Here is a 24,154-nt window from a genome sequence, read left to right as displayed (position 1 = left end):
CATAGATGAGATAGCAGGATATACCACAGACTGGTGAACTCTACCTGAAGGGTGTGCCACCGATGTCTGTGAAGAAATAATCATTGGTCAGGAACAGGACCCGTTTCTGAAACCAGAGAAGAAAGCAGAAATAAAATATGCTGTGTCTGAGAATAGTGGCCGTCCCAAGATTAAACCTTCACTTGTCAATATACTGAAAGACGTGTGGCCTGCCACATGAATTTGTCCCAGAGCCATTGAGTAAAAAATACCCAAAGAGAATCTCTGACAAGAAAGGTCTCATAGATGGTAGGGTTCAATGCTGCCAAATTGCCAAACTGGTCTAATATTTATACACCACATTTCATCATGGGCTCCAGAGATTTAACAGGCTGCAAAATATATTCAAATGCGAAAGATGTGCAAACCAGTGTGTCCTTGGGAAGGATGGTAGGCATACATTTAGATATTGGCCATTAGCTAAGCATTCTACAGTTTATGTCACAATGAAGAGAGAAAATTATGAGCAGATACAAACAACCCCCAAGTGAAATGCGGTGCTCACAGAACACGATGCAACCAACACGCACATAAAAGAGAATTTATCAAACTATTTGCTTTCTAAGGGCCACTAAAGGTGAGAACTGGACAAAGTAGGGCAAAAATAAATGTGACTCAGTTTGCTTGACTAGTTTTGAAATAGGATGCCTTTTTGGCCCAGTCTTTTACTTCCAAAATTCCAGACAAAAAGTTGTAGAAGCTTAAAACTTGTGCAAAAATGTAAGGACTGGGCTAACAACCCACAGTGCTTATTTGCTCCAGTTTTAAATTGCATAAATATGTTTAGCTTAAAGCATCTAAACACTCCTCCCCATCACTTAATCAAAAAAAAAATAATAATAAATCCTAACATAACAATTCACTACCCTCCCGCAAACAGAGACTGCATACCCAGCCAAAAAGCAACCACTAAAAAAAATTGTAGAAAATTAATCAGTTATGGTCTCTAGTCTGTGAAATGGAAAGATGTGAAAACATTTATGAGCAAAAGTAAAAACCCTTACAAGGCAGAGAATAATTCTACTAGGCAGGTTTAAATATCTTTTGTATGACAGCATGAGAGGAAAAATAAAAAGGTTGGGGGGGGGGGGCACAAAGATCTTCAGGCATTTCGCTATTTATGTGATATAGTAGTTTTGTAGAATAAAGACATATGTGAACCAGAAGTAATGAGAAAAAAAAAAAAAGCTGGATGGCAATACCAGCCCTTGGCAGGCCCTAATTGAATTTTGCTGTAAGGCTGAGAAGATAGTTATCGGCTCTAAATTCATTATTAGGAATTAAGATTGAATGGGAACAAGTTATTAATGAGAGCCTATGCCTTCTCCCATTGTCACATCTTAGTTTAATTTATTTAATAATATTCATATATCTTGCCCCCAAGTCAGAAAGAAAGCCCACGAGATAATGCGCTCTTACCCCTTTATCCACTGGGACCTTCACATCCATAGACAGGTGGCCAGTCTCCCCACTGATCATCGCAGTTCTCAGCTGCACATAGGAACAAACAATTTGAGCACTTTAGGAACATGTGATTATCTGATAACGTGTATCTTAGCCTGAAAGAGACAAAGAAAAACAAAAAACCCCAGGACGCACCCAGATGAGCTCTCTCTAGGCTGGTACTTTGCTGGGCTTTGCCACTGAAGAAATGGACTGGACCAGGCTAAGCTACAGCATCTTGTCTTACACAAGCTCATAGTTCCTGCCACTCACACTCGCCAATGTGTCTTACAAGGTCTCATGAAACATGTTGCTTTAAATTCTCTTTTCCAATCTTAGCCACAATTCATCCTTTGCCCCCCCCCCCCCACTCCATCCCATATGAGGAGAACAATGCTGAATAAGTTGCAGGTCAGTGCTCTGAGAAGTACTCACTTAGGAGAGTATTTTCTAAAGGATGCATAAACCCTGGTTAAAATGAAGTTTGCCCTTAGGCAATCTAACTACAAATACACGCAGAGTTCCATAGCTTGCGGACCTTTCAGCCAGCATGAATTGTGTTTCTCAGGATGGAACAGATGTGACTAGTGGTGCAGAAGCAGCTGTGGTAGAAGTGGAGAAATGCACAGAGGAGAAGGAGGACAGAGAAGAAGAGAAGGGGGAAGCGCTAAGAGGCCAAGATCCTGGTCCATAAGGAAATCATGACCAGCAGATGATTTGGTGTTTTCCTACCATTTGTACATGCAAGGTGCGCTTAATTTGGAAAAGATGAGTAGGCAGGCAAAATGGCGACCTCCCAGGCGGGCGGCCTCGTAGGCAGGCCCAGTTAATCCACACTTCCTCGGAGACCAAGTAAAAGATGTACGCCTTACCTCGTCTTCGGCGCTTCCCGGCTGCGACCCAGGCGGTCTCCGGCTGCGGGGGGAGAGGGTAAGTACCTTCACCGCCGCGCATAAGGAAGTGCACCCGCTGCCTCTAGGCCGCGCCCGAACTCGTCTCACTCGGGGGCCAAGCCGCGCCCGAGCCCTTCTCACTCGGGGGCTGGGTCCCTGCCGCGAACCGGCCACCGGACCGAGGCTCTTACCTCCGAGGGACCACGGAAGTCAGCTCAGGAAACTCAACTGGGTGAGTGACCGCCTGGTATCACCGCAGGAGTGCGGGGCTCGTCTTCAGTAGATTTCTTCTATAAATTTAGTCGTTAGAATTTGGAAACACGCTCAGCGAGCGTGAGGTAGCTCCAAACTGCTTTGGAGACGGAAATTACTGAATTGCTTCACTTCCTGTGGGGGTATATGTATCCGTGCTGACGTCAGATCCGTCTCCAACTGCTAGCACGAGCACACTATACCCCTTTGTTTGGGTCCATCTGCTACACGCTAGGAAATGACACTTTGGCTTGCCCCCCCCAAATTCTTCTGACGAGACGCGCCACAGATTTTCTGTGATTTTAAGCATTAGTACAAGAAGGATGGGGGGGTGGGGACTGAAGAGTTGCACATATGCATCGGCCCCAGACGCTGGAGACCCTCGGTATGCCACTGCCTGGTTGTCTAAATGAACAGGAAGTGAAGCAGCGTCGGGAATGCAGGCTGTAAGAAGGAGGAGCCCAGGTAGCACAGGACTGGTCCACACGGCTGAAAGGAGGAGACAGTGGATGAAGGGAGCAGGAGACCAAGCAGCATTGGCCCCGAAGCCAAAAACAGTTGTCGACTGCAGGGTAAGGCTGCTGCTGCTTCTGCTGAGAGGGGCATATGTGAAATTGAGAAAGCAAATGTGTGTGTTTGAACATGTGAGAGACATTGTGTGCGTGTTTGAATTGAACGTGTGTGACAGAAGCATGTATGATTAAGCATGTGCAGGAGAAGCATGTGTTTGTGAACATGTACGAGAGACAGAGCAGGTGTGCGTGTGCAAGTGTATATGAAAAAAGGGAGGAGGAAGTCTGTGCATAACAAATTCCCCCCGCTAATCCGTGACAATCTCAAAGTAAATGGAATCAAAAGTTCTCAGTTATGGACAGTGGTCACATTTTTTTCTTGAGTTTTTAATTATTAAATTTTATTTTATTTATTTAAAAACATTTCTATACTGTCTCACAATGGGTATTGACCAAAACGGTTCACAAATTACCAAAAAACCTTTGGAGGTGATAAATAAAATAATATAACATTTAATAAAATAATAAAATGAGAAAAAATAAAATAAAATAGGCAAACAAAAAAGCAGTAATAGTTAGAGAGAAATACAATTTGTATTTTAAATGTTGTTCTATGCCATTTTGAAATATTTATTCTTCTTATTGGCATGGATTTATTATGATTAATGATTTATATTTGATTGTATTGTTTGATGTTTTGAGGGATGATTATGTTCATTTTTCCCATTGTTGCACTACATTGAATTGGAAACCCACAACAAACCAGACTCTGTTTGTGTCTGCACGTTTCCATTTATACTTCACGGTTTCTTTATTCTATATTTGATGAAGATCTGCATAGATTCTGCATATGTGATCAAGGCGAAGTATTCTGCCAGCATGTAGTGTTTGCATAGGGATCTATAGCAGCATGGCTTGTTCTGTTTTTCCTAATAGAAGATATGTTGGTGTTTTAGGGCCAGGTGTCACTTTTGGGATCAAGATCACACAATAGTAGTGGGTTTTCTTTTTTTTTTTTTTATTTAAAATGTAACATTTTTAACAGAATCTTCAACCTGTGCATAGGGTGAAAGTACAATTTTTCCTTTTTTTAAACCTGGCCATTAGTGCCAAACTGCCTAGCCATGGCTCAGCTTCCAAGTGACCCAGATTGGCCACCATTGGAGATAAGAAGCTGGTCTTGATGAACCTTTGATCTGCTTCAGTATGGCAAATCTTATGTCCTTAGGGTTCTGGCTTGCCTCTATAATGCATTATCCAATCTGTAGCTCCGATTCCTCTGACCATTCCTTCAGCATTTTCCTCCTCATCCCACAGCTTCTGAGCCATCTGAATAGCTTTTGTTTTGTCTGGTTCTTCTTTCACCTCTTTTCCTGGGGTGCAAAAGCTCTCCTACTTGTCTTCCTCAGCAATCACAACCAGCCCCATGTGCTGGGCTTTTGTTTATACAGTTTTGAAGCAAGGAAACAGAGCCAAGAACTGAGCATGCTCAGTTTAGAGTGTATGTGTGTGGTTTTTTTTTTTTAATAGTATCCACATACTATTTAATACATAACCAATATAGGTTTTATTTTTAGGTTGCCATACATGCTAACCACATGATCACTACTGAATTTTATTTTAGTATGTGCATTCAATTATTATTTAATGCATTGCATGACAAGGTGTTTTAGTGTGCATGTTAAAATCTTTTCAAGGTGCACACACTAACAATTTTTAGGACAATTTTTAATGCATAGGCCTCTTAGTTGTGCAACAATCTAATATTCAAACAATTTATACAGGGGCCTTGCATTTGAAAACTGGGTGGTCTTGTACATGCTTAAAAGCAGATATGAAACTTGGCAATAAGGAGCACTAATGAAAATTTAACTAGTAACCTTTCACTCATGCACACGGGACAGAGGAAATGAACCAGTGATATGAGTACCAAATTAAATTTGCTTAACAGAAAAACGCCTGGGGGATTATAGACTTACTAAGCAGACAGTGATTATTCAGTAGAAGGGTAAGGAATGAAGCTCAGAGACTGCAGACTAAGTTCAGTACAATTCCTCTCAATCACCACATAAACACTTTCCCCTATAACACATCATATCTTCATCCTTAATTCATGGCATCAGCTGAATGATTTTATTATACAATCCAATTTAGTGTTATTGATATTCACAAATACACACAACTCATGATTTTGAAAACAATTATAATGCATAACTGGGTTTCAACATGAACAGTCAAAGTATGAGTTTAAAGTATGAGTTTAAAGAATCAGTCTTACATTTAGGTCATCTGATTTTTAGCTTTTGTTCATTCCCAGTTTTGTCTCTAAGCACTGGACAAAACTTCTTCAGCACCTAAGTTTGAATTTTTGGAGGTTACAGTTTCAAAATACTGCTGCAAACACGTAAGATGACTCAGCAGGTCGTGCATCTGTTCAGTTTAGCAATGAAACAGTATTGTGCAGACTTCTCTCCAAAATTCTACAATTTCACCTTGGCTTTGAAAGACTTATCTTCAGCTTTTAAATTCCACTTCCAGGGTAAGTATCAGGTTTCTACCTAGAATCAGATGGTCTTGGCTGGCTCCATGGCTCAGGCCACAGCACAGCAGGCCGCACCACAGCCAACTCTGGTTTGAGTCTGCTGTTCAAAAATAATTGGCTGGGGTTTGGCAGCCATAGAGCTGATGCACCCAATCCTAGGAAGGGAGGGAATAAGCAGCTGTTCCCGCAGCAGTCAGAGAGCCTAAGATGTCATCCCTCTAGCCCTTGGGCTGATGAGGTCCAGGTGCTGCCTGGGGTGGGTGTTTTAAAGATGGAAAAAGCCACGGGCAAGGGTTGGAGGGAAGTCAAGATGGTCTACTTACTATTCATTCCAATACAAAATGTTGGCAATGGGTCAGAAATCTTGTGAAGACCAAGATGTAGTAAGTGGGGCGCTATAACAAACATCAAATATATTAACCAATAATCTAATGCATCTGCTAATTCTCACACACTGCGAAAAATGAAGACCTTTAATTCAGAGAAGGTTCAAGTCTTTGGAAAGGATGGAGCCCCTTTCTCAAGCAGGAACATAATCCTCAGTAAGGAGATGACTGCCTTGGCGATGACCGGCCTACATAAATATTCTGTGGAATGAGGACATCAGCCAATCTAAATTAAACAGACCTACTCACCATCTCATCTCGGTCCTCCCACTCCACTTCAGAGAGGTCCACACTGTTGTAGTTTGGTTTGGGTCTCAGTTTCTTACCTTCGTTATACTTGAATTTACAAAAAGATACAAACAAGGGGCTGATTATATATTTATCCACTATGGCCTCTACTGTTCAAAATTCGCAAGCACCACAAATGGTCAAATACCTGGAAATATGTGGGTCATGGAATTTTTTCTTCTCATGCCACAGTAGAAGCTATTCAGACTGGCTCAGGCTCTGTCATGTAGTGATTTATTTATTTTGTATATCTCCGCGATTTGGAGAACAGAGGCCATAAGCTTTTATTTTATTAATCCAATTTATATAGGTTATTCTTCCACTATTCTAACCATGGATTTGAGGTCAGCAGCTGCCGACTGCATTGTTTTGCTTGTGCAAATCATGTACGGCAATGGGAAATTGTTAGCTAGATCCATCCTTTTTTCCCTTGTAGATATTGACTCCAACTCTGAGTTGTGATACATTTTAAGCTATTTTACATAAAATTGGAAAAACAAATATCCAATTTTCGCAGGGGGGGGAGGGGGAACTATTACATAGTTTTGCTTTTTTTTTTTAAAATTTGACAATCTTTCTTGTTGAAAAGAGCGCATCATGACACCTTTTACATAACACAAAAAAACTAAGAATTCCATAAACAAGCACATACCATTTCTGTGTAGTGGAATCATTGTCAGATAGCCCACATAGCTGAATTTTATACAGGTCCTTTTATCCAGAGAGTTTCTCTTTGAAAATTAGCCAGCGTAAAGGATGCACATTGAAAATACCCATAGGCCTTGCACCTGTACAGGTACCTAAGCTAGGGAGCAGAGGGGGGAGCAAAATAGTGCACCTACTTTTAAAAATCCTATATGTACCCTGTTTTACTCCCCTCATCTAAACACACCCCTGGGAACACTTTTTAACCCAGCTAAAAAGCATGCATCCTGTACATACTTTTAGCCAGAAAAAATAAAAAAGAGTATTTTCAAACATGCTAACAGGTCAATATTTGGCAAGCTGGCGAGCAGAGAAGTAATCCAGATAAAGTTACCCAGATAACTTTAACTTTGGTCGAATATTCAGCAGAGCTTATTCAGATAAGTGTTCCTCTTAGTATACCTGGCTGAAGTTACCCAGATACAACTATACAGGTAAATTTGCTGCTCACTGGCTTACTGAACATTAAAAAGAAAACCAGCAGCCACGTACAATTCACTGGCCACCTCCCCCAACCCCCACCAGGCCCCAATATCTTTAAAAAATTGTCAGGCCAAGCAGATCTGTTCCATCTCTCATCCCTTACCTTTAAAAATTAAATTGTGGCCAAAAATGCCCACCCTGCCACTTCTAAACCTTCAAAGCATAACAAACGGTGAAGGGGATTTTATCTCCTCCTCCACCACTGAATACTAAGTGCCAATATCTCCAACAGATACCGGTACTTAGTATTAATTTATTCATGTCGCTCCCAGATGAAGCAGTGAATCCCCATTCAGAACTTAATATTAAAGACTTGACTGCAAGCAATCTGATTGTTTGGAATGCAGGCCATTGGTTCATTAGAAATTCCCTTTTTACAGACTTAGCTTTTCACAATGTTCATGTCGTCTTCATCCTTTTCAAATATATCATGATAATAACCCTATACCCCACCACCCGAAAAAAAAACAACCTGATACCTATCCCCGGGAGCTCTAAATACCTCAAAAACAGAACTACTCATCATCTCCAATCAACCAGAACGCTTCACTCTCCCCATGCGACAGAACACTCCTCAAAAGACAACCACAACCCTCCCTCAGGCCCATTTTGTAAGAGACCTGGGCGTCTTTATAGATCAGCACCTAAGTTTTAAACCCCACATCAAAGCTCTTCTTAAGGGGGGTTTCTATAAACTTAACATCCTAAAAAAACTCAAACCCCTCCTCCACACCCATGATTTCCGCACAGTCGTACAGACCACCATGCTCACGAAATTAGACTATTGTAACTCCCTGCTACTAGGACTCCCCAACACCACCATCAAACCCCTCCAGATTCTACAAAACTCCATGGCTAGAATCATAACCGGTACGCGTAAAAGGGACCACATCACCCCCATACTAAAAGACCTACATTGGTTGCCCATCTCCTTCCGCTCACAATACAAAACCCTCACCATCCTTCACAACACCCTACATAAACACAACCACAACTGGCTCGATGAAATGCCTCGCTACCGCTCCTCCAACCGCCCCACAAGAACAACCCACACAGGCACTCTCCACATCCCATCCCTCAAAACAGCACACTCAACCCACACCAGAGGGAGAGCCTTCTCCGTCACTGGCCCCACCCTCTGGAACTCCCTCCCCACCTTCCTACGCCAAGAGACATCCTTTCACAACTTTAAGAAAGGAGTCAAAACATGGCTATTCCGACAGGCCTACCCTGACACAAACCAAACTTAATATCTCCGCACCTTAGCCCCCCCTCTGCACGACCTGACACCCTGTGCCCCCCCCCCCCAGGTCCCCCCCGCCTGGCCTTCCACCCTCTCTCTCAGCCCGCCTGATCCCCTCCCCTCCTCCCCTGGCCACCTCCCTTTATCCTCGACACCCAGCCACCACCCTACCCCCCCCTTTTTTTTCCCCTTTTTCCCCTGCCCTCCACACCCCCTACATACCCTTGAAGAAACCCTTCCCAGCAATTACCTCCTGTTTCAATTGTTCCATATTCCTATTTAATTGTTCCATATTCAATTGTTCCATATTCCTATTTAATTGTTCCATATTCCTATTTAATTGTTCCATATTCAATTGTTCCATATTCCTATTTAATTGTTCCATATTCCTATTTAATCAAATGTTTCCTGTACATAGTATTCCTCTTTTCCGCTTTATTCCCTCCCTTTACCTCTGTTAACTATACCTCTCCCCCCTTCCCCCCTTATCCCCCTTTCCCACCCACCTCCTACACCTTCCCTTTTCTCCCCCCCCCCTACCCCCCTCAAATCTCTATTCCTTGGTTCCATTTATTGTTTATTTTGTTGTATTTGGTTTTGGTTTGTTTTTTGCTCTTGCGTTAGTTTTTTCATACTGTTTTATTGTCATATTGTTATACTGTATCTCCCACCTGAGTTCATTGTAAACCGGCATGATGTGCTTCACGAATGTCGGTAGATAAAAGTTAATAAATAAATAAATAATAAATCATTCCGCTATATAGCAGAATGAATGCCTGTGGGAATAAAATGGATTTGGGGGGGGGGTGGGGGCGAAAGTATGCAGCCGGTCGTATCGCTGTGGTGCGTTTTCGCCCACCGTGGTTGCGGCCGGGCAGCTCACTTTCGCCCCCATAGCACCATGGAAAAAGGTGTTATTTCCCGCAGTACTGCTGGCAATAATGTGAAAAACATTATTGCCCGCAGCGCTTCTGGGCCATAACCTCGCCCAAACTCCTCCCCTTCCCCTGATTTAAATTGTACCGCCACGATAACGGCACATTGCAGTTTAAAGAATGACCTGGTATGTTAGCAATAATCTCCGCCGGACTGTTAGTTAATGTCCTGTTCACTGGAGAATATTGCTTACCGATAGGCACAAATCTGTGCAAAAGTGTGTGTGCAGTACAATTCAAATGCACTCCAGAGGGTTACCTACCAAAGGTCTGAGGTCAGGGTGCACCAGAATATAACCATTGTTCGTGTTCAGGAAAGCATACCCATGGACACCAAGCTGTTGGAAAGATGACATGGGACGATTATACACCTCAATTTGTGTTTAAAGACTGAGCTCCTTTGGGTGGCTAGATCTCTCAATTTTCTGTTTATCATACACAGCAATCAGTGAATTGCATGCCACGCCACCACTAAGCCAGTCAGAAATACAATTGTAGTCCTGCTTTAAGAGAAAGCAGGCAGGACTGCAAACCATGTAGGGACTTAGAATGAACATGGAAAAAGCAAATATGGACAAAGTGTGGACACATAGGTTTGTAAGGGATTGTTATTGTCTGTGCCAATGTATGTAACAATCAGTGGCTAACCTGGTTATGTCCGGGTGGGTGATGATTAATCTATGGTCTGCTTATGTGACTACATGTAATGAAAAGGATCACTTGGATCTGCTGCAGAATTACTTTGTGCATTTCTTTAATTTACCATTTACGTGCATATAGTAGCAACTAGATGTCTGCTCATGCCCATAGTGTGTGCAATAAGCCACTGTTTGAAAAAGCCTCCACCTTACCTTGTATCTCGGAGCCAATTTCAGCAGCTCTCTCAGTGGGACATCAGAGCCCACCACACCCAAAAGAATGCCCTCAGATCTCTAAAAAGAGAAAGTCTTCTCAGGGACTGCATGAAGGGATCACAAGACAATTTCATCCTGACCAAAGAGATAACGAGTATTGCACTGTGCAGAAGTGGTGGTGTGTGTAAAGCTCTCTAGTGCAATAAATGGGGATAGATAACTGCAGTATCTTTGAAGCTAACAAAATTAAGCATTGTGCTGCTATCAAATATTTTTTTTTTATAATTTAATCTTTATTAGATTTTCAATCACTCTTACATGATTAATGATTTTCTTTCATAGTCAAAGTAAATAAATGTGCAATCCATATAATCACAAATAAATTTCCACAAAATAAAATATACAATCATTGCACTATTTAAGATATAATGGGAGCCTTATATCAATAAATGTTTAGGAAATTTTAATAAGGAGATAAGAGGACACATTACTTTTCTAACCCACCATAGCTGCTGAGGCTTGATTCAATTTTTCAAACTCTTTGTCCCTTATAAATTTCTCCATATGTTCAGGTAACGAGAAAATAAACTTATTTCCCTGGTAATTTACAAAACATCAGCAGGGGAACTTTAAATAAAAAGTTGCCCCTAACTCTAATGTTTTAGTTTTCAACATTAAAAACTGTTTCCTACGGGCTTGCGTGGCCTTGGAAACATCAGGAAAAGTATATACTTTTTGACCACAAAATAGCATTTCTCGGTTTTTTAGAGATTTCTCAAATATTAACTCCTTATCCCTTTCCTGAACAAAAGAAACAAACAAAGTTGTCCTTTTATTTACTATATCTAAGGAATCTTCCAGGAAAGTTGATATACCTGGGGACTGTACATCCTCCAGTCCCCCTGGCTTATCAACCTTATATGGGAAATAATAAATCTTAGATATAAGAGGTATTTCTTCATTTCTACAGGTTAAAATTTCTTTAAGATATTTAATAAACATTTCATACGGAGACAATAGCCTTGTATATGGAAAATTAACAAATCTCAAGTTCTTAATCCGCATTAAATTTTCCAGATTTTCAATATCATTATGCAACATTACATTGTCGGCTACTCGTATTGTTTCTACACTCTGTATACTTTGAACATTGGTTGACAAGTTATTTACTCTCTGATCTATATCCAATAATTTTTTCCCCTGTTCAACAATTGATGCCTTATTGTTATTAACCATCGTTGAAAGAGAGGAGTTCATTTGTGTAACATTGTTATCAAGTCTCAATAACATCCTCCAAAGATCCCCTAACGTAACTTTGGATGCATCCAAGTCCACAGCTTGGATGCTCACTTGAAGTGGAGATGTATTTTCACTTTCACCTTCATGTTGTAAAGAAGACAAATGATGTAGAGCTTCCGCTCCCTCCACTTCGGGAGGGGTTTCAGCTCTACTTACGTTTGCAGTCTCACTTCCTGTGGGTCCTTCCATGGTAGCTGCTCCTGGGGGTTGGGAGGGTGTGGGTCCCAGGCCAGGACTTAATGAGACTTCAAAAGAGTCTCTATCAGCGTCCTCTGATGGCCTATTGAGTCTATTTAGAAGAGTGTCCATCGGCCCAATTCTAGGGGTAACCGGAGAAGATGTATAAGCTCTAGCCTTCCTTTTTCGCCCCATAAATCCAATTTTATAAGGACCCAGCAGCCAAACAGCCAAAGACGGTCAAAGCCGGTCTAAGCCGCGCGCGCGGCTTAGGCGACGCGCCAGCGGCGACTGAGCGCCGCTTCTCGCGAGATGTTATAATCCGGCACAGGCTGATGACACCCGGCACACGCAGCCCTCACAGCTGCGATCAGTTCTTTCAATTGCCAGCGCCTGCAGGACTCGGTGGGTCCTCCGCTCTCCCTCTTTCGGCTCCAACACACTCTGGCTCTCTCAGGGTTTTAAAGCCCCGGCACAGGCTGATGACACCCGGCACACACAGCCCTCACAGCTGCGATCAGTTCTTTCAATTGCCGGCGCCTGCAGGACTCGGTGGGTCCTCCGCTCTCCCTCTTTCGGCTCCCTGCTATCAAATATTTGATTATGGAAGGAAAGTAAAGAAACAAGTGCAACATAGCCATACTTATTTTTTGTTCTATTAGCACCTTGTGATTTAATTTTAAAGATAAATTACTACCATACTGTCATAAATGAACAAACTTAAAGCAACAAACTGTAGCTGACACACTGGTTTGTTTTTTTTTGCATTGAATTAATGATTGGGTGGTTCAGCTTTACTGTTTCTTAAATCAAAGTAGAACTTAAGACTAAAGATCACAAAAAGGCAGGAGATCTCTGATCACCCCCATCTTCAATGATTGATGGTCCAGGATACCTCTGCAACAGTCAAAAGACCTCAAAACATCTGTCCTTGTCAAAGAGCTTCCCAATCCTGTATGTTGACATCCGTGAATCCAATTATCCAATCCGGAATATCCAAATCCACTTCCTCGGACAAATTTGGATCCAAGCACCACTAGGGCAGACTCCACTTACACTTGAAAGGGCAACTTAACCTCATAATCTTACGACTGTAGATTCCATCATGTCTGAAGAGCCCTCTGCAATGGCCGTATGTGAGCTGCTGCCCAAGGAACCAAATCAACATTTGAAGTCATCAAGCCCAGATCTTGGAGGTAATCGTAGGCCCTGGGACACCCCCATTCTCAATAATCTGTAAATTCACACCTAAAATTTCAGTTTTCTTTTCATTGTAAGAAAAAAATTCCCTTCCTCAGTTTTGAAAAGAGTATCTAGATACTCCAAACTTGAGAAGGATGAAGCTTGCTTTTGCAAAATTGATAACCCAGCCACAATCTTGAAACAGATGAACAACCCTGCCGAATTCACACTGAATCTTCCCTTAATTTGCTTAAATCAGCTAATCATCCAGATAAGAGAGTACAATGATTCCTTTCCACACAGCCACTGCAACTACCACCATGACTCCTGAATAGGTCCAAAGTGCTATTGCCATGATCCAGGGATGCCAGAAACTCCACATTTTTTACAGCCTCAATCACTGATTGGAGAACGCTTATGCAAAAATGGGGCATCTTCAAGGGCACATTTACCCTCTTTTTGCTTTTTAAACACAAAATAGATGGAATAATGCCCTTCACCCCGTTTTCCTCCTTGCATCGAAAACACCGCTGCCAATTGGAGATGATGATCCCATGGCCACTTCCCTGCTTCTCACTTAAGATGGGAAGAAACAAGGGCAAATTATGAGTGTCAACTATCAGGCTAGCAAACTATGGCAGAAATGTTCCTTATAATGGAACCACTGGCTTGTAGTTATTCGGGCCTACATCCCGTAAAACTGGAACAAGCATCCCCCGATCCATACAACTGAAAAGTAGACCCACAGATCTTCATGGAGAACATTTAAGTCCTCCTGAAGTGGCAGTCACTCTGCCACTATATTGCCACTGTAATGAGGAACTCTTTCCTAGGTAATACCACCTAGACCAGGGGTGAGCAATTCCAGTCCTCAAGAGCCACAAACCTGTCGAGGTTTTAGGATATCCTAATGAATATACATGAAATAGATTTGCATATAACGGAGGCAGAGTGCATGCAAATCTCTCTGATGCATATTCATTAGGGATATCCTGAAAACCAGACTGGTTTCTGGCCCTCGAGGACCGGAACTGCCCATCCCTGACCTAGACTCTTTGAACTTACAGCTGACAGAAAACGCCTTATACACAGTCTTGGGCTTGTTGTCCAATTACTTATAAACCTTGGAATTACCGAGATGCTTAAACCAGCTTCCCAGCTGAGATTTGGACCAAACATCTGCTTCCCAATTAGGGGGAGCACAACCATATCTAGCCACCACCAGAGAGACCAAGCCTCTAGCAGAAGTATGAATGAAATCATACAAGGTGTCTGCTATAAAGGTGACTCCAGTTTCCAGATGTTCTGCATCCTGCTAAGAAACACTATCCTCCAATCCAACTCAGCATAAGCACACCTGTGCCCTAATGCCAGGACAGACATCAGCCCTGAAATCTAGGATGGAAACCTCAAAAGCCCTCTTGCGGTATGCTTCTATCTTCCTATCCTGAGCAGCCTTCAGAGCCACACTCTCTCTTCCACAGAGACTGTCGTCCTCTTAGTAACTGCAGGTACCAAGGTATCCCTTTTTAGGCAACTTAGCACTTCCAAGGGCTCCTCTGGGAGAAGATCTAAATTTTGTCATGACCCTACCAACCATCAACCCTTACTCTGAGATATTACACTCCACCGCTACCAGAAATTTGGCCATGCACTGAAATGGAAAAAGCTCTCCAGGACCTCTAAGATCCTCTTTTAAAAATAATAAATAAATAAACCCACCCACCAATCTTTCCCATTCTGCACAGGCTCAGCCAATTTTTCCATAATACCCAACTCTTCTCTCATAAATAATCTGACTCCCTTAGGATCAACACCTTCAAAGACAGGGATTCCCCCTTCCTGTAGGACATTTCTCACCCCCCACCATCCAGCCAATGATGCTAAGTACAAGAGGGAAAGGAGCAAACCCCCAAAAGAATTCCCTCGTGACACAGCAATAGCAGAGACAGGAGGAGGTTGTGCTGATTCCTAGGGATGTGCAGAGGGACGCCATACGTTGCATTCTGGATACGTATTTGTCGGGGGGGCAAATACGTTGCATACGTCCATATGGCGCCCCGATACGGTTTTACATCTAATCCTATTCGGTACCCGGCTAAAATTAAATTTACTACAACCCCCCACCCTCCTGAACCGCTCCAAGACTTACCAAAACTCCCTGGTGGTCCAGCGAGGGATCCAGGACCCATCACCTGCACTCTCACACCCTCGAACCAGTTTCAAAATGGCGCAGATAGCCTTTGACCTACCATGTCACAGGGGCTACCAGTGCTATTGGTCAGCCGCTGTCACATGGCCATCGGCACCATCTTGTGCTCCTACCATGTGACAGGAGCTGACCAATGGCACCGGTAGCCCCTGTGACATAGTAAGGGCAAGGCTATCAGCGCCATTTTGATTCCTGGCACCCGACGGCACGAGTGCAAGAGATCACTCCCGGACCCATGCTGGACCCCCAGGGACTTTTGGCCAGCTTGGGGGGGGGCCTCCTGACCCCCACAAGACTTGCCAGAAGTCCAGCGGGGGTCCGGAATGACCTCCTGCTCTCGGGCCGTATTGCCAGTATTCAAAATGGCGCCGGCTCTACCTTCGCCCTCACTATGTCACAGGGGCCGACAGTGAGGGCTAAGGCTAGCGCCGACGCCATTTTGAGTATTGGCAGCCTTTGTCCTCACTATGTCACAGGGGCTGACCGTCGGCCCCTGTGACATAGTGAGGGCAAAGGTAGCGCCGGCGCCATTTTGAATATTGGCAATACGGCCCGAGTGCAGGAGGTCGTTCCCGGACCCCTGCTGGACTTTTGGCAAGGCTTTTCGGGTGTCAGGAACCAAAATGGCGCCGATAGCCTTGCCCTTACTATGTCACAGGGGCTACCGGCGCCATTTTGAAACGTAACGAGGATGTGAGAGTGCAGGGGATGGATCCCGGACTCCCCCCGCTGGACCACCAGGGAGTTTTGGTAAGTCTTGGGGGGATCAGGATGGTGGGAGTGTTGTTTAAATTGGCGGCCGAATAATTCGGGGAAAATTTGTTGTATTTGTGGGGAATCACGATACGTTTCGCTTCCCCACGAATACAACGAATATTGGCTTTGCAATTTGCATCCCTGTATTCCACCACTTACAGTTTTTCTAGAAACCTCTCAATCTCTAGTACTGGCCATTGACTTGTTAACTGAAGACAAAGGCCCACAATACAATGTAAGATAGAACAGCAAAGAACCTACCGTTTCATTCTTTTTGCTGAAGACTGGCATAGCCACGGTGGTCATGAGCAGTAGACTTTGGGCCTGGGATGCAAAAAGCTGCCATGGCAAGGACATTAAGAAGAAAAGGACATTCGTCAAACTGAGAAGAAAACTTCTACAGTAAAAACAGTCACGTGCATAGCAGGAGTTCCGGAATAAAAAGGTTTTAAGGAGACATCAATGACCAATGCTCAGTCATGCTGTACATGAGCATAGAAACACAGGTGTGTGCTACAGGAATTGCCTGACAATTCATCTTCAATCATTTCAAGAAAAGTATGGAAATGGTGTCTACAGTTTGGAAGGAAGAGAGAAAATGGGAAGTAGAGAAGATCCAATGGAACCTGTTATGTAAAGGTTATCGCAATAATCAACAAAAGAATATGTTAATACAATTTTTTATGGAAATTTATTAGATGCAATAAAGGAAAAAAACAGAAGGTGGCATGGAAGAGGTTTCTGTACAAGAAAGTTACAGGTTTCATACAGTACAACAAATACAACCTTGTGCGGCCGGATAACTTTAGGCTTGACCAGATAAATTAAAAAAAGAATATATCAGGTTAATTTAGTTTCCTTACAAAAAAGAAAAAAAAAAACATTGCAACCTGTCCCCAGTCTCCTTCCCATTCCAGTTGCAAAGGCCCTAAGGGGCTGAACTCGCCCTTCCCCAAAATGACCCATTTAACGTAAACAAAGATGTATTTGCCCCGGGTGTTCCCCCTCCCCTCCCCCACCCCAACCTAACCTCCCCTTGTATTTGGAAATGGTAAAAATCACAGCCTTAAGATCCCCCCCCCCCCCAACGCCCACCCCAAAATTTTCCCCACCCCTCTCCTCCACACCTTTATTTCCAGTTGGGTCTCCAGGATCACAGCAGCCTGCTACCACAATATGGGACCGGTGCTTCTGGGGATGCCTTTAAGTGTAGCTTAGCAACAGCAGAAGCATCGCTAGAGGCAACCACGCCATTGAATATACCCTGCTAGTTAGACAGATATGTTTATCCGGCTAACTAGCCGACCCACACAGCGGCTGAAAATGGATCCCCATACCTCTGGAATTCCAAAAGGACCATTGGTAAAAGTTGTATGTAGCAATAGACCATTTGCAAAAAAGCAGCCAACTTGAAAATTGAGGTTCCAAGAGGGATTCCAGAGATGTCATGATTGTTTTGAGATAAATACAAAAAGGGATGCAAAACAAATAAAAAGAGTAAAGGGGAAAGTGGGAGGTTTAGTACCTCTATCAAACACGATGGGGCGGATTTTAAAAGATTTACGCACGTAACCGCTCCTGTGCACGCCGAGCCTATTTTGCATAGGCCCGGCGATGCACAAAAGCCCTGGGACGCACGTTATGTCCTGGGGCTTTGTGAAAGGGGTGGGGGCGAGGCAGGTGAAAATAACAAAATAAAAGTAGGGGGGGATTTAGGTAGGGCTGGGGGCAGGTTAGATAGGGGACGGGAGGGGAAGGTGGGGGGTAGAAGGAAAGTTCTCTCTGAGGCGGCTCCGATTTCGAAGCGGCCTCAGAGGGAACAGGGAAAGCCATTGGGGCTCCCCTAGAGCTCGGCACATGCAAGGTGCATTAGTGTGCTCCCCCTTGCGCGCACCGACCCCGGATTTTATAACATGCGCGCGGCTGGGTAGCGCTCACAAATGTAGGCTGTGTGCGGAGGTTTTAAAATCTGCCCCTCTAGTTTCAGAGAGTATACCCTTGTCAGCCAGCGCTGCAATGGCAGAGGAATATAAAACAAAGAGAAGTTGAAGGGAAAAAACCCCAAAAAACTAGTGAACTTAATGTCATAACACTGGAAATTAGAAAAAAAAAAAATCGCAAGTGAACTTATCAAATGCTTTTTCAGCCTCAAAAATGAACAACTAGTCAAATTGCATTTTTTCGGCTTGCTCTACAGATGCAATTATCTTTTGGACATTAAGCACTGATTGGTGACCCTTAATAAACCCTACTTGAGAATCTAAAATCAGATCTGGAAGTATACGAGACAACCTATCAGCCATTATTTTAGCCAATAACTTAGTGTCCAAGTTTAGTAAAGAAATGTCTATAAGATTGAGGATACAAAAGGATCTTATCCTAATTTAGGTATGACTGTAATAATGGCTCTATTGGCACTGTAAACAAATTTCCCAGTGGTAAGAAAATTATTCCTTACCTGCTAATTTTCATTCCTGTAGTACCAAGGATCAGTCCAGACAGTGGGTTATCTCCCTCTTCCAGCAGATGGAGTCAAATAGAACTTTGAAGGATGCTTCCTAATAAGGTAGTGCACCCTCTACTAATCCTCAGTATGGAGTATATCAAAGCAAAGAGGAAAACAAGGATGGATCAAGAACAATAGAATTAAGTAACAAATAACAGTGTGCAATGGGCACAAAACAGTGTCAAACAACAAACTTGCAGAATGAACCATTAACCAGCCAAAGGAAAAAAGGCAGTGAAGAACAATTTGAGCAGAGAGGCAATCCCAAACCCAATAAACAGTCAGGGAGGGTATCTGGACTGCTCCTTGGTACTACAGGAACGAAAATTAGCAGGTAAGGAATAATTTTCTTTTCCCTGTACGTACCAGGATCAGTCCAGACAGTGGGATGTACCAAAGCTTTCCTATGTAGGGTGGGCCCCGGAAAGCCCTGCTCGAATGACCCTAGAGCCAAAGGAGGCAAAAGTAGGTGACTGTATGTGTAGACGATAATGACAAGCAAAAGGTATGTAACGATTTCCAAGTTGCTGCTCGACAAATCTCCTGGAACGAGACCGACTGCATCTATGCCTAGGAAGCAGCCTGAGCTCGAAAAGAATGGGCCTTGACACCCGCCGGAGGTTGGTCGACCCGCTCCAATGTAGGCCACAGAGATCGCCTCCTTCAGCCAGCGAGCAATGGTAGTTTTCGACGCCTTGGCCCCCTTCTTCGGACCATGCCAGAGAACCAAAAAATGGTCCGACATTCGAAAATCATTAGTGACTTCCAGATAGCGAATGAGGATACGCTTGACATCTAGCTTGCGTAGATCAGCCGATGAGTCCGCAGAGAAGGATGGAAGCTCTACCGTCTGATTCAAGTGGAACTCGGAAACCACCTTGGGCAAAAATGCAGGCACAGTGTGCAAGGCAGTGGCGTAGCCACAGGTGGGCCTGGGTGGGCAGGTGCTCACCCAACTTAGACCCAGGCCCACCCAACTGGCACCGGAACTGCAAGGCTGTCGCGGGATCCCATCCCCGCGACAGCGAACAAGAGAACCCACGCCTCGCGCGCCATCACAGCACACATGGGGAAGCGCTGCTGCGGCCGTATGGCCAACCTGTCTTTCTGTTCGGGGGGGGGGGGGAGGAGCGGAAGCGCCGCGCGCAGCTTCCGCTTCCTCCCCCAATGCAGGAAGATCAGCTGGCCTCTCCTGCTGCCACCCGTTCTCCTGCTATCTTCGGGCCAAACGGCCCGCCGAACTTCCTGTTTGGGGGTGGGGGAGCGGAAGCGCCGCGCACAGCTTCCGCTTTCTCCCCCAGAGCAGGAAGATCAGCTTCCTCTCCTGCTGCCACCGGACTCCTGCTATCTTCGGGCGTCGAGCCGTATGGCCCGCCGAACTTCCTGCTTGGGGGGGGGAGGGAGGAAGCGGACGTTGTGCGCTGCGCTTCCGCTCCCCCCCCCCCCCGACAGGAAGTTCGGCGGGCAGTACGGCCCGACGCCCGAAGATAGCAGGAGTCCGGTGGCAGCAGGAGAGGCAGCTGATCTTCCTGCTCTGGGGGAGAAAGCGGAAGCTGTGCACGTGCTTGAATGTGTATGTGTGGATGAGAATGGGAGTGTGTGTGTGGGTGAAAACTGGAGCCTGGGTGTGTATGTGGGTGAGAATGGAAGCTTGAATATGTGGGTGAATGGGAGCTCGAATGTGTGTATGTGTGGTTGAGAATGGGAGCCTGGGTTTGTGGGTGGGTGAGAATGGGAGCTTGAATGTGTGTATATATATATGGGTGAGAATGAGAGCCTGGGTTTGTGTGGGTGGGTGAGAATGGAAGCTTGAATATGTGGATAAGAATGGGAGCTTGAATGTGTGTATGTGTGGGTGAGAATAGGACCTTAAATGTGTATATGTATGGATGAGAATGGGAGCTTGAATATGTGTGGGTGAGACTGGGAGCATGGGTTTGTGGGTGAGAATGGGAGTCTGGGTTTATGTGTGTGGGTGAGAATGGGTGCCTGGATGTGCGTCTGTGCGTGCATAAGAATATAAGCCTGGGGAGGGGTGAGAAAGTGAGAACTTGTATGTGTGTCTGCAGAGAATGTGAGCTTGTGGGGGGGTGTGGGGGGGGGGGGGAGAGCAAGTGAGAGTGACAGCTTGAGTGTGTGAGAGGGAGTCTGTGAGAGAAAGCGTGTGTGTGTGTGTGTGTGTGTGTGTGTGTGTGTGTGTGTGTGGAAGGGAAGAAGACAGTAATAGAAGAAAGAAACTGAAAAGGAATTAGGAAATGAGCTATAAGGGAAAAAATGGGAAAAAGAGACCAGGACCAACTGATTAGAAAAATACAAAGATCAGACAACAAAGGTAAAAATATATATCTATATTTTGAGATGTTAGCAATTTAAATATAAGCAACACAACCGCTCTCTCAAAATTTATGGACAGGTAGGAGCCGTGTATAAAATCGTAATAATAAGAAGGCTAAAGTACCACAAATCACCATGAATTATGTTTGTATCATTAAGTAAACCTCATACTTAGGCGTAGATGTGAATGCTATGCTGCATAATTTGGCATTATTTATCAGTAAAAAAACAACTAGTAGACCTGCATGCCTACAGCCCACCCATGTTAACCTTGTGCCCACCCAAAAAATCAATTCTGGCTACGCCACTGGTGCAAGGAAACTCCCGAATCCGTAAAACGAAGGTAGGGCTCTCTGCACAAGAGTGCTTGAAGCTCCGAGATTCTGCAGGCAGAAGAGATAGCTACCAGGAAAACCATCTTGAGAGTGATATCCTTGAGGATCGAGGAACAATTGGGTTCAAAGGTTGGTCCAACTAAGATTCAGAGAACGAGATTGAGACTCCACGAAGGATAAAGAGCGTGGACCGGGGGTTTCACATGCTTCACCCCCCTGAGGAATCGGATAATATCCGGGTGAGAGGAAAGGGAATTTCCCTCTCGTCGATAAAGTAGAGAACCTAGGACAAAGACTTGCACTCTCAGTGAGTTGTAGGCCAGATCCTTGTCCAGTCCCTGTTGAAGAAAAGATAGGATCTGAGCCACCGAGGCAGTCCGTGGCGACACAGGTATGGAGGCACACCAGTTCTCAAAAACTTTCCATACCCTGATATAGGAGATGGAGGTAGACATCTTTCTAGCCTTGAGGAGGGTCGAGATAACAGCCTCTGGGTATCCACGCCATCTCAGCCGGCGCCTCTCAAAAGCCAGGCCGCAAGATAGAAGCGATCGGCCTGGGCGAAAGATACCGGACCCTGAAGCAGCAAGCGTGGAAGGTGACCCAGACGAAGAGGTCCGTCCACTGCGAGGTTGATCAAGTCTGCAAACCACGGATGACGGGGCCATTCCGGCGCCACCAGAATTACCGGGCCCTGGTGGGACTCTATTCTCCGGAGCACCTTGCCCACCAGAGGCCAAGGAGGAAACAAGTAGAGGAAAACATGACGGGGCCAGGGGAGGACTAAGGCATCCACTCCATCTGCGCCATACTCTGTTCTGCGACTGAAGAACCGAGCTGCCTTGGCATTCTGGGAGGTTGCCATTAGGTCCAGATAGGGGGTCCCCCATCTGTGGAACAGGAGATTCACCGCCTCCTCTGAGAGTTCCCACTCTCTGGGATCTAGATTTTGATGACTGAGAAAGTCGGCTTGAACGTTGTCTACGCCTGCGATGTGAGAAGCCGCTAGGCGGGAGAGATAAGTCTCCGCCCACGCCATCAACCTGTCTCCCGAGAGACATGCTGGCTCCTCGTGCCCCCTTGGCGACTGATGTAGGCCACAGTGGTCACATTGTCTGAGAGTATTCAGACTGTGCGATGATGGACGAGAGGTAGGAAGCGTTTCAATGCCAGATTGATCGGTCAAGTTGCTTGGGACGGCATCCACTTCCCTTGTGCAGAACTCATCTGTCACACCACTCCCCAGCCAGAGAGACTGGCATCCATCGTGACAATTACCCATTTCGGGATGTCCAAAGGAACACCCTGGAGAAGATGAGACAGGTTGAACCACCACAAGAGACTGTCCTTGGCTCCCTGCGGGAGATGAAGGATGGCTTTGAAGTCCCGAGACACCGGCTTCCAGCGGGAGAGCAAGGCGCGCTGTAAGGGATGGATATGTGCAAACGCCCAGGGGATCAGATCGATGGTGGAAGCCACCATCCCAGGACCTGGAGGTAATCCCAGGCCGTTGGAAGCAAGAGACCGATGAATCGCTGTATCTGAGCTATGAGTGTATGAGCCCTATCCGGGGCAGAAACACCTTGCCCAGCACTGTGTCGAAATGCTCCTCCAGGAAGTCCAGTGACTGAGATGGATAAAGGCTGCTCTTGGCAAAGTTGACCACCAACCGAGGGAGTGAAGAATCGTCAACACCTTGTCGACCGCCCAGTGGCACTGGGCTGAGGACTTTGCCCAAATGAGCCAGTCGTGCATGTATGGGTGCACCAAGACTCCCTCCCTCCGGAGAGCGGCAGCTACTACTATCATCACCTTCATGAAGATTCGAGGAGCGGTCGCAAGACCAAAGGGTAGAGCCTGGAACTGGAAATGCTGTCCCAGAATCTTGAATCATAGAAAGTGCTGATGCGCTTGGAGGATGGGAATGTGTAGATAAGCTTCCATCAGATCCAGGGAGGCCAAAAATTCTCCAGAGTGTACTGCCGCTATCATGGAGCGCAAGGTTTCCATCTGAAAGTGGGGAATCTTGAGGGCCCTGTTGACCATCTTGAGATCCAAGATCAGGCGGAAGGATCTCATAGTCCCCTTCTTGGGGACAATGAAGTATACCGAATAATGTCCCCGGCCTACTTCCAGGGGGGGGGACCGGACGAATCGCTCCGAGAGCCAGAAGCCTGTCGAGTGTCTGCCGGACTATGAGCTGTTTCTGGACTGGGCCACATGGAGAGAAGAGGAACCTGTCTCTTAGTGGCCGAGCAAATTCTAACACGTAGCTGTGTCTTAGAATATCCAGGACCCACTGATCTGACGTGATGTTGACCCACTCCTCGTAGAAAAGGGAAAGACGTCCCCCTATGCTGGAGATCGGGGAGTGGGCCGGCATAGCTTCATTGTGAAGACTTGGAGGATGTCCCCTGGGCCGGACCAGAGCAGGGCTGTCTTCGGGCACGAAAGGACTGAGACCAGGATTGAGATCGAGAGGACGGCTGATGAGGAGCTGCAGTCCTTGCCTGGCGGAAACGACGTTGATTCCTGAATCGGCTTCTAGTGGAATTAAACGACGGCGATCCTCTGGCAGTGTGTGTACCTTATTCTCTCAGAGGGACTTGATAATCTGGTCCAGATCCTCCCCAAATAGTAGCTTGCCCTTGAAGGGTAGGGGATCCCAGCTGCGACTTGGAAGAAGAATCCACCAACCAGTTGCGAAGCCAGAGAAGGCGTCTAGCCGAGACTGTAGAAACCATAGATCTGGCCAATACTCTCAGAATGTCATATAGA

At 45.2% G+C, this 24,154-nt stretch overlaps 1 protein-coding gene across 4 annotated transcripts in view; it reads right to left on the bottom strand.

The window, feature by feature from the left end:
- Window positions 1-24,154, bottom strand: part of CACNA2D4 (calcium voltage-gated channel auxiliary subunit alpha2delta 4) — a 558,520-nt gene that overhangs the window by 412,439 nt on the left and 121,927 nt on the right. For all 4 annotated transcript variants that reach the window (XM_029599894.1, XM_029599895.1, XM_029599896.1 and 1 more), the window contains exons 14-19: window positions 16,463-16,540; window positions 10,573-10,653; window positions 9,985-10,059; window positions 6,317-6,403; window positions 1,459-1,530; window positions 45-106 (exon numbers count right to left, since the gene is read on the bottom strand). In XM_029599894.1, the coding sequence (XP_029455754.1) occupies window positions 45-106; window positions 1,459-1,530; window positions 6,317-6,403; window positions 9,985-10,059; window positions 10,573-10,653; window positions 16,463-16,540 (455 nt within the window). The remainder of the gene's footprint in view (window positions 1-44; window positions 107-1,458; window positions 1,531-6,316; window positions 6,404-9,984; window positions 10,060-10,572; window positions 10,654-16,462; window positions 16,541-24,154) is intronic.

Source organism: Rhinatrema bivittatum, chromosome 4 (genome assembly GCF_901001135.1).
Source record: "Rhinatrema bivittatum chromosome 4, aRhiBiv1.1, whole genome shotgun sequence".
NCBI classification, from domain to species: Eukaryota; Metazoa; Chordata; class Amphibia; order Gymnophiona; family Rhinatrematidae; genus Rhinatrema; species Rhinatrema bivittatum.
The sequence above is the reverse complement of the archived record's forward strand: the minus strand, read 5'-3'. Positions and strand labels throughout refer to the sequence as shown.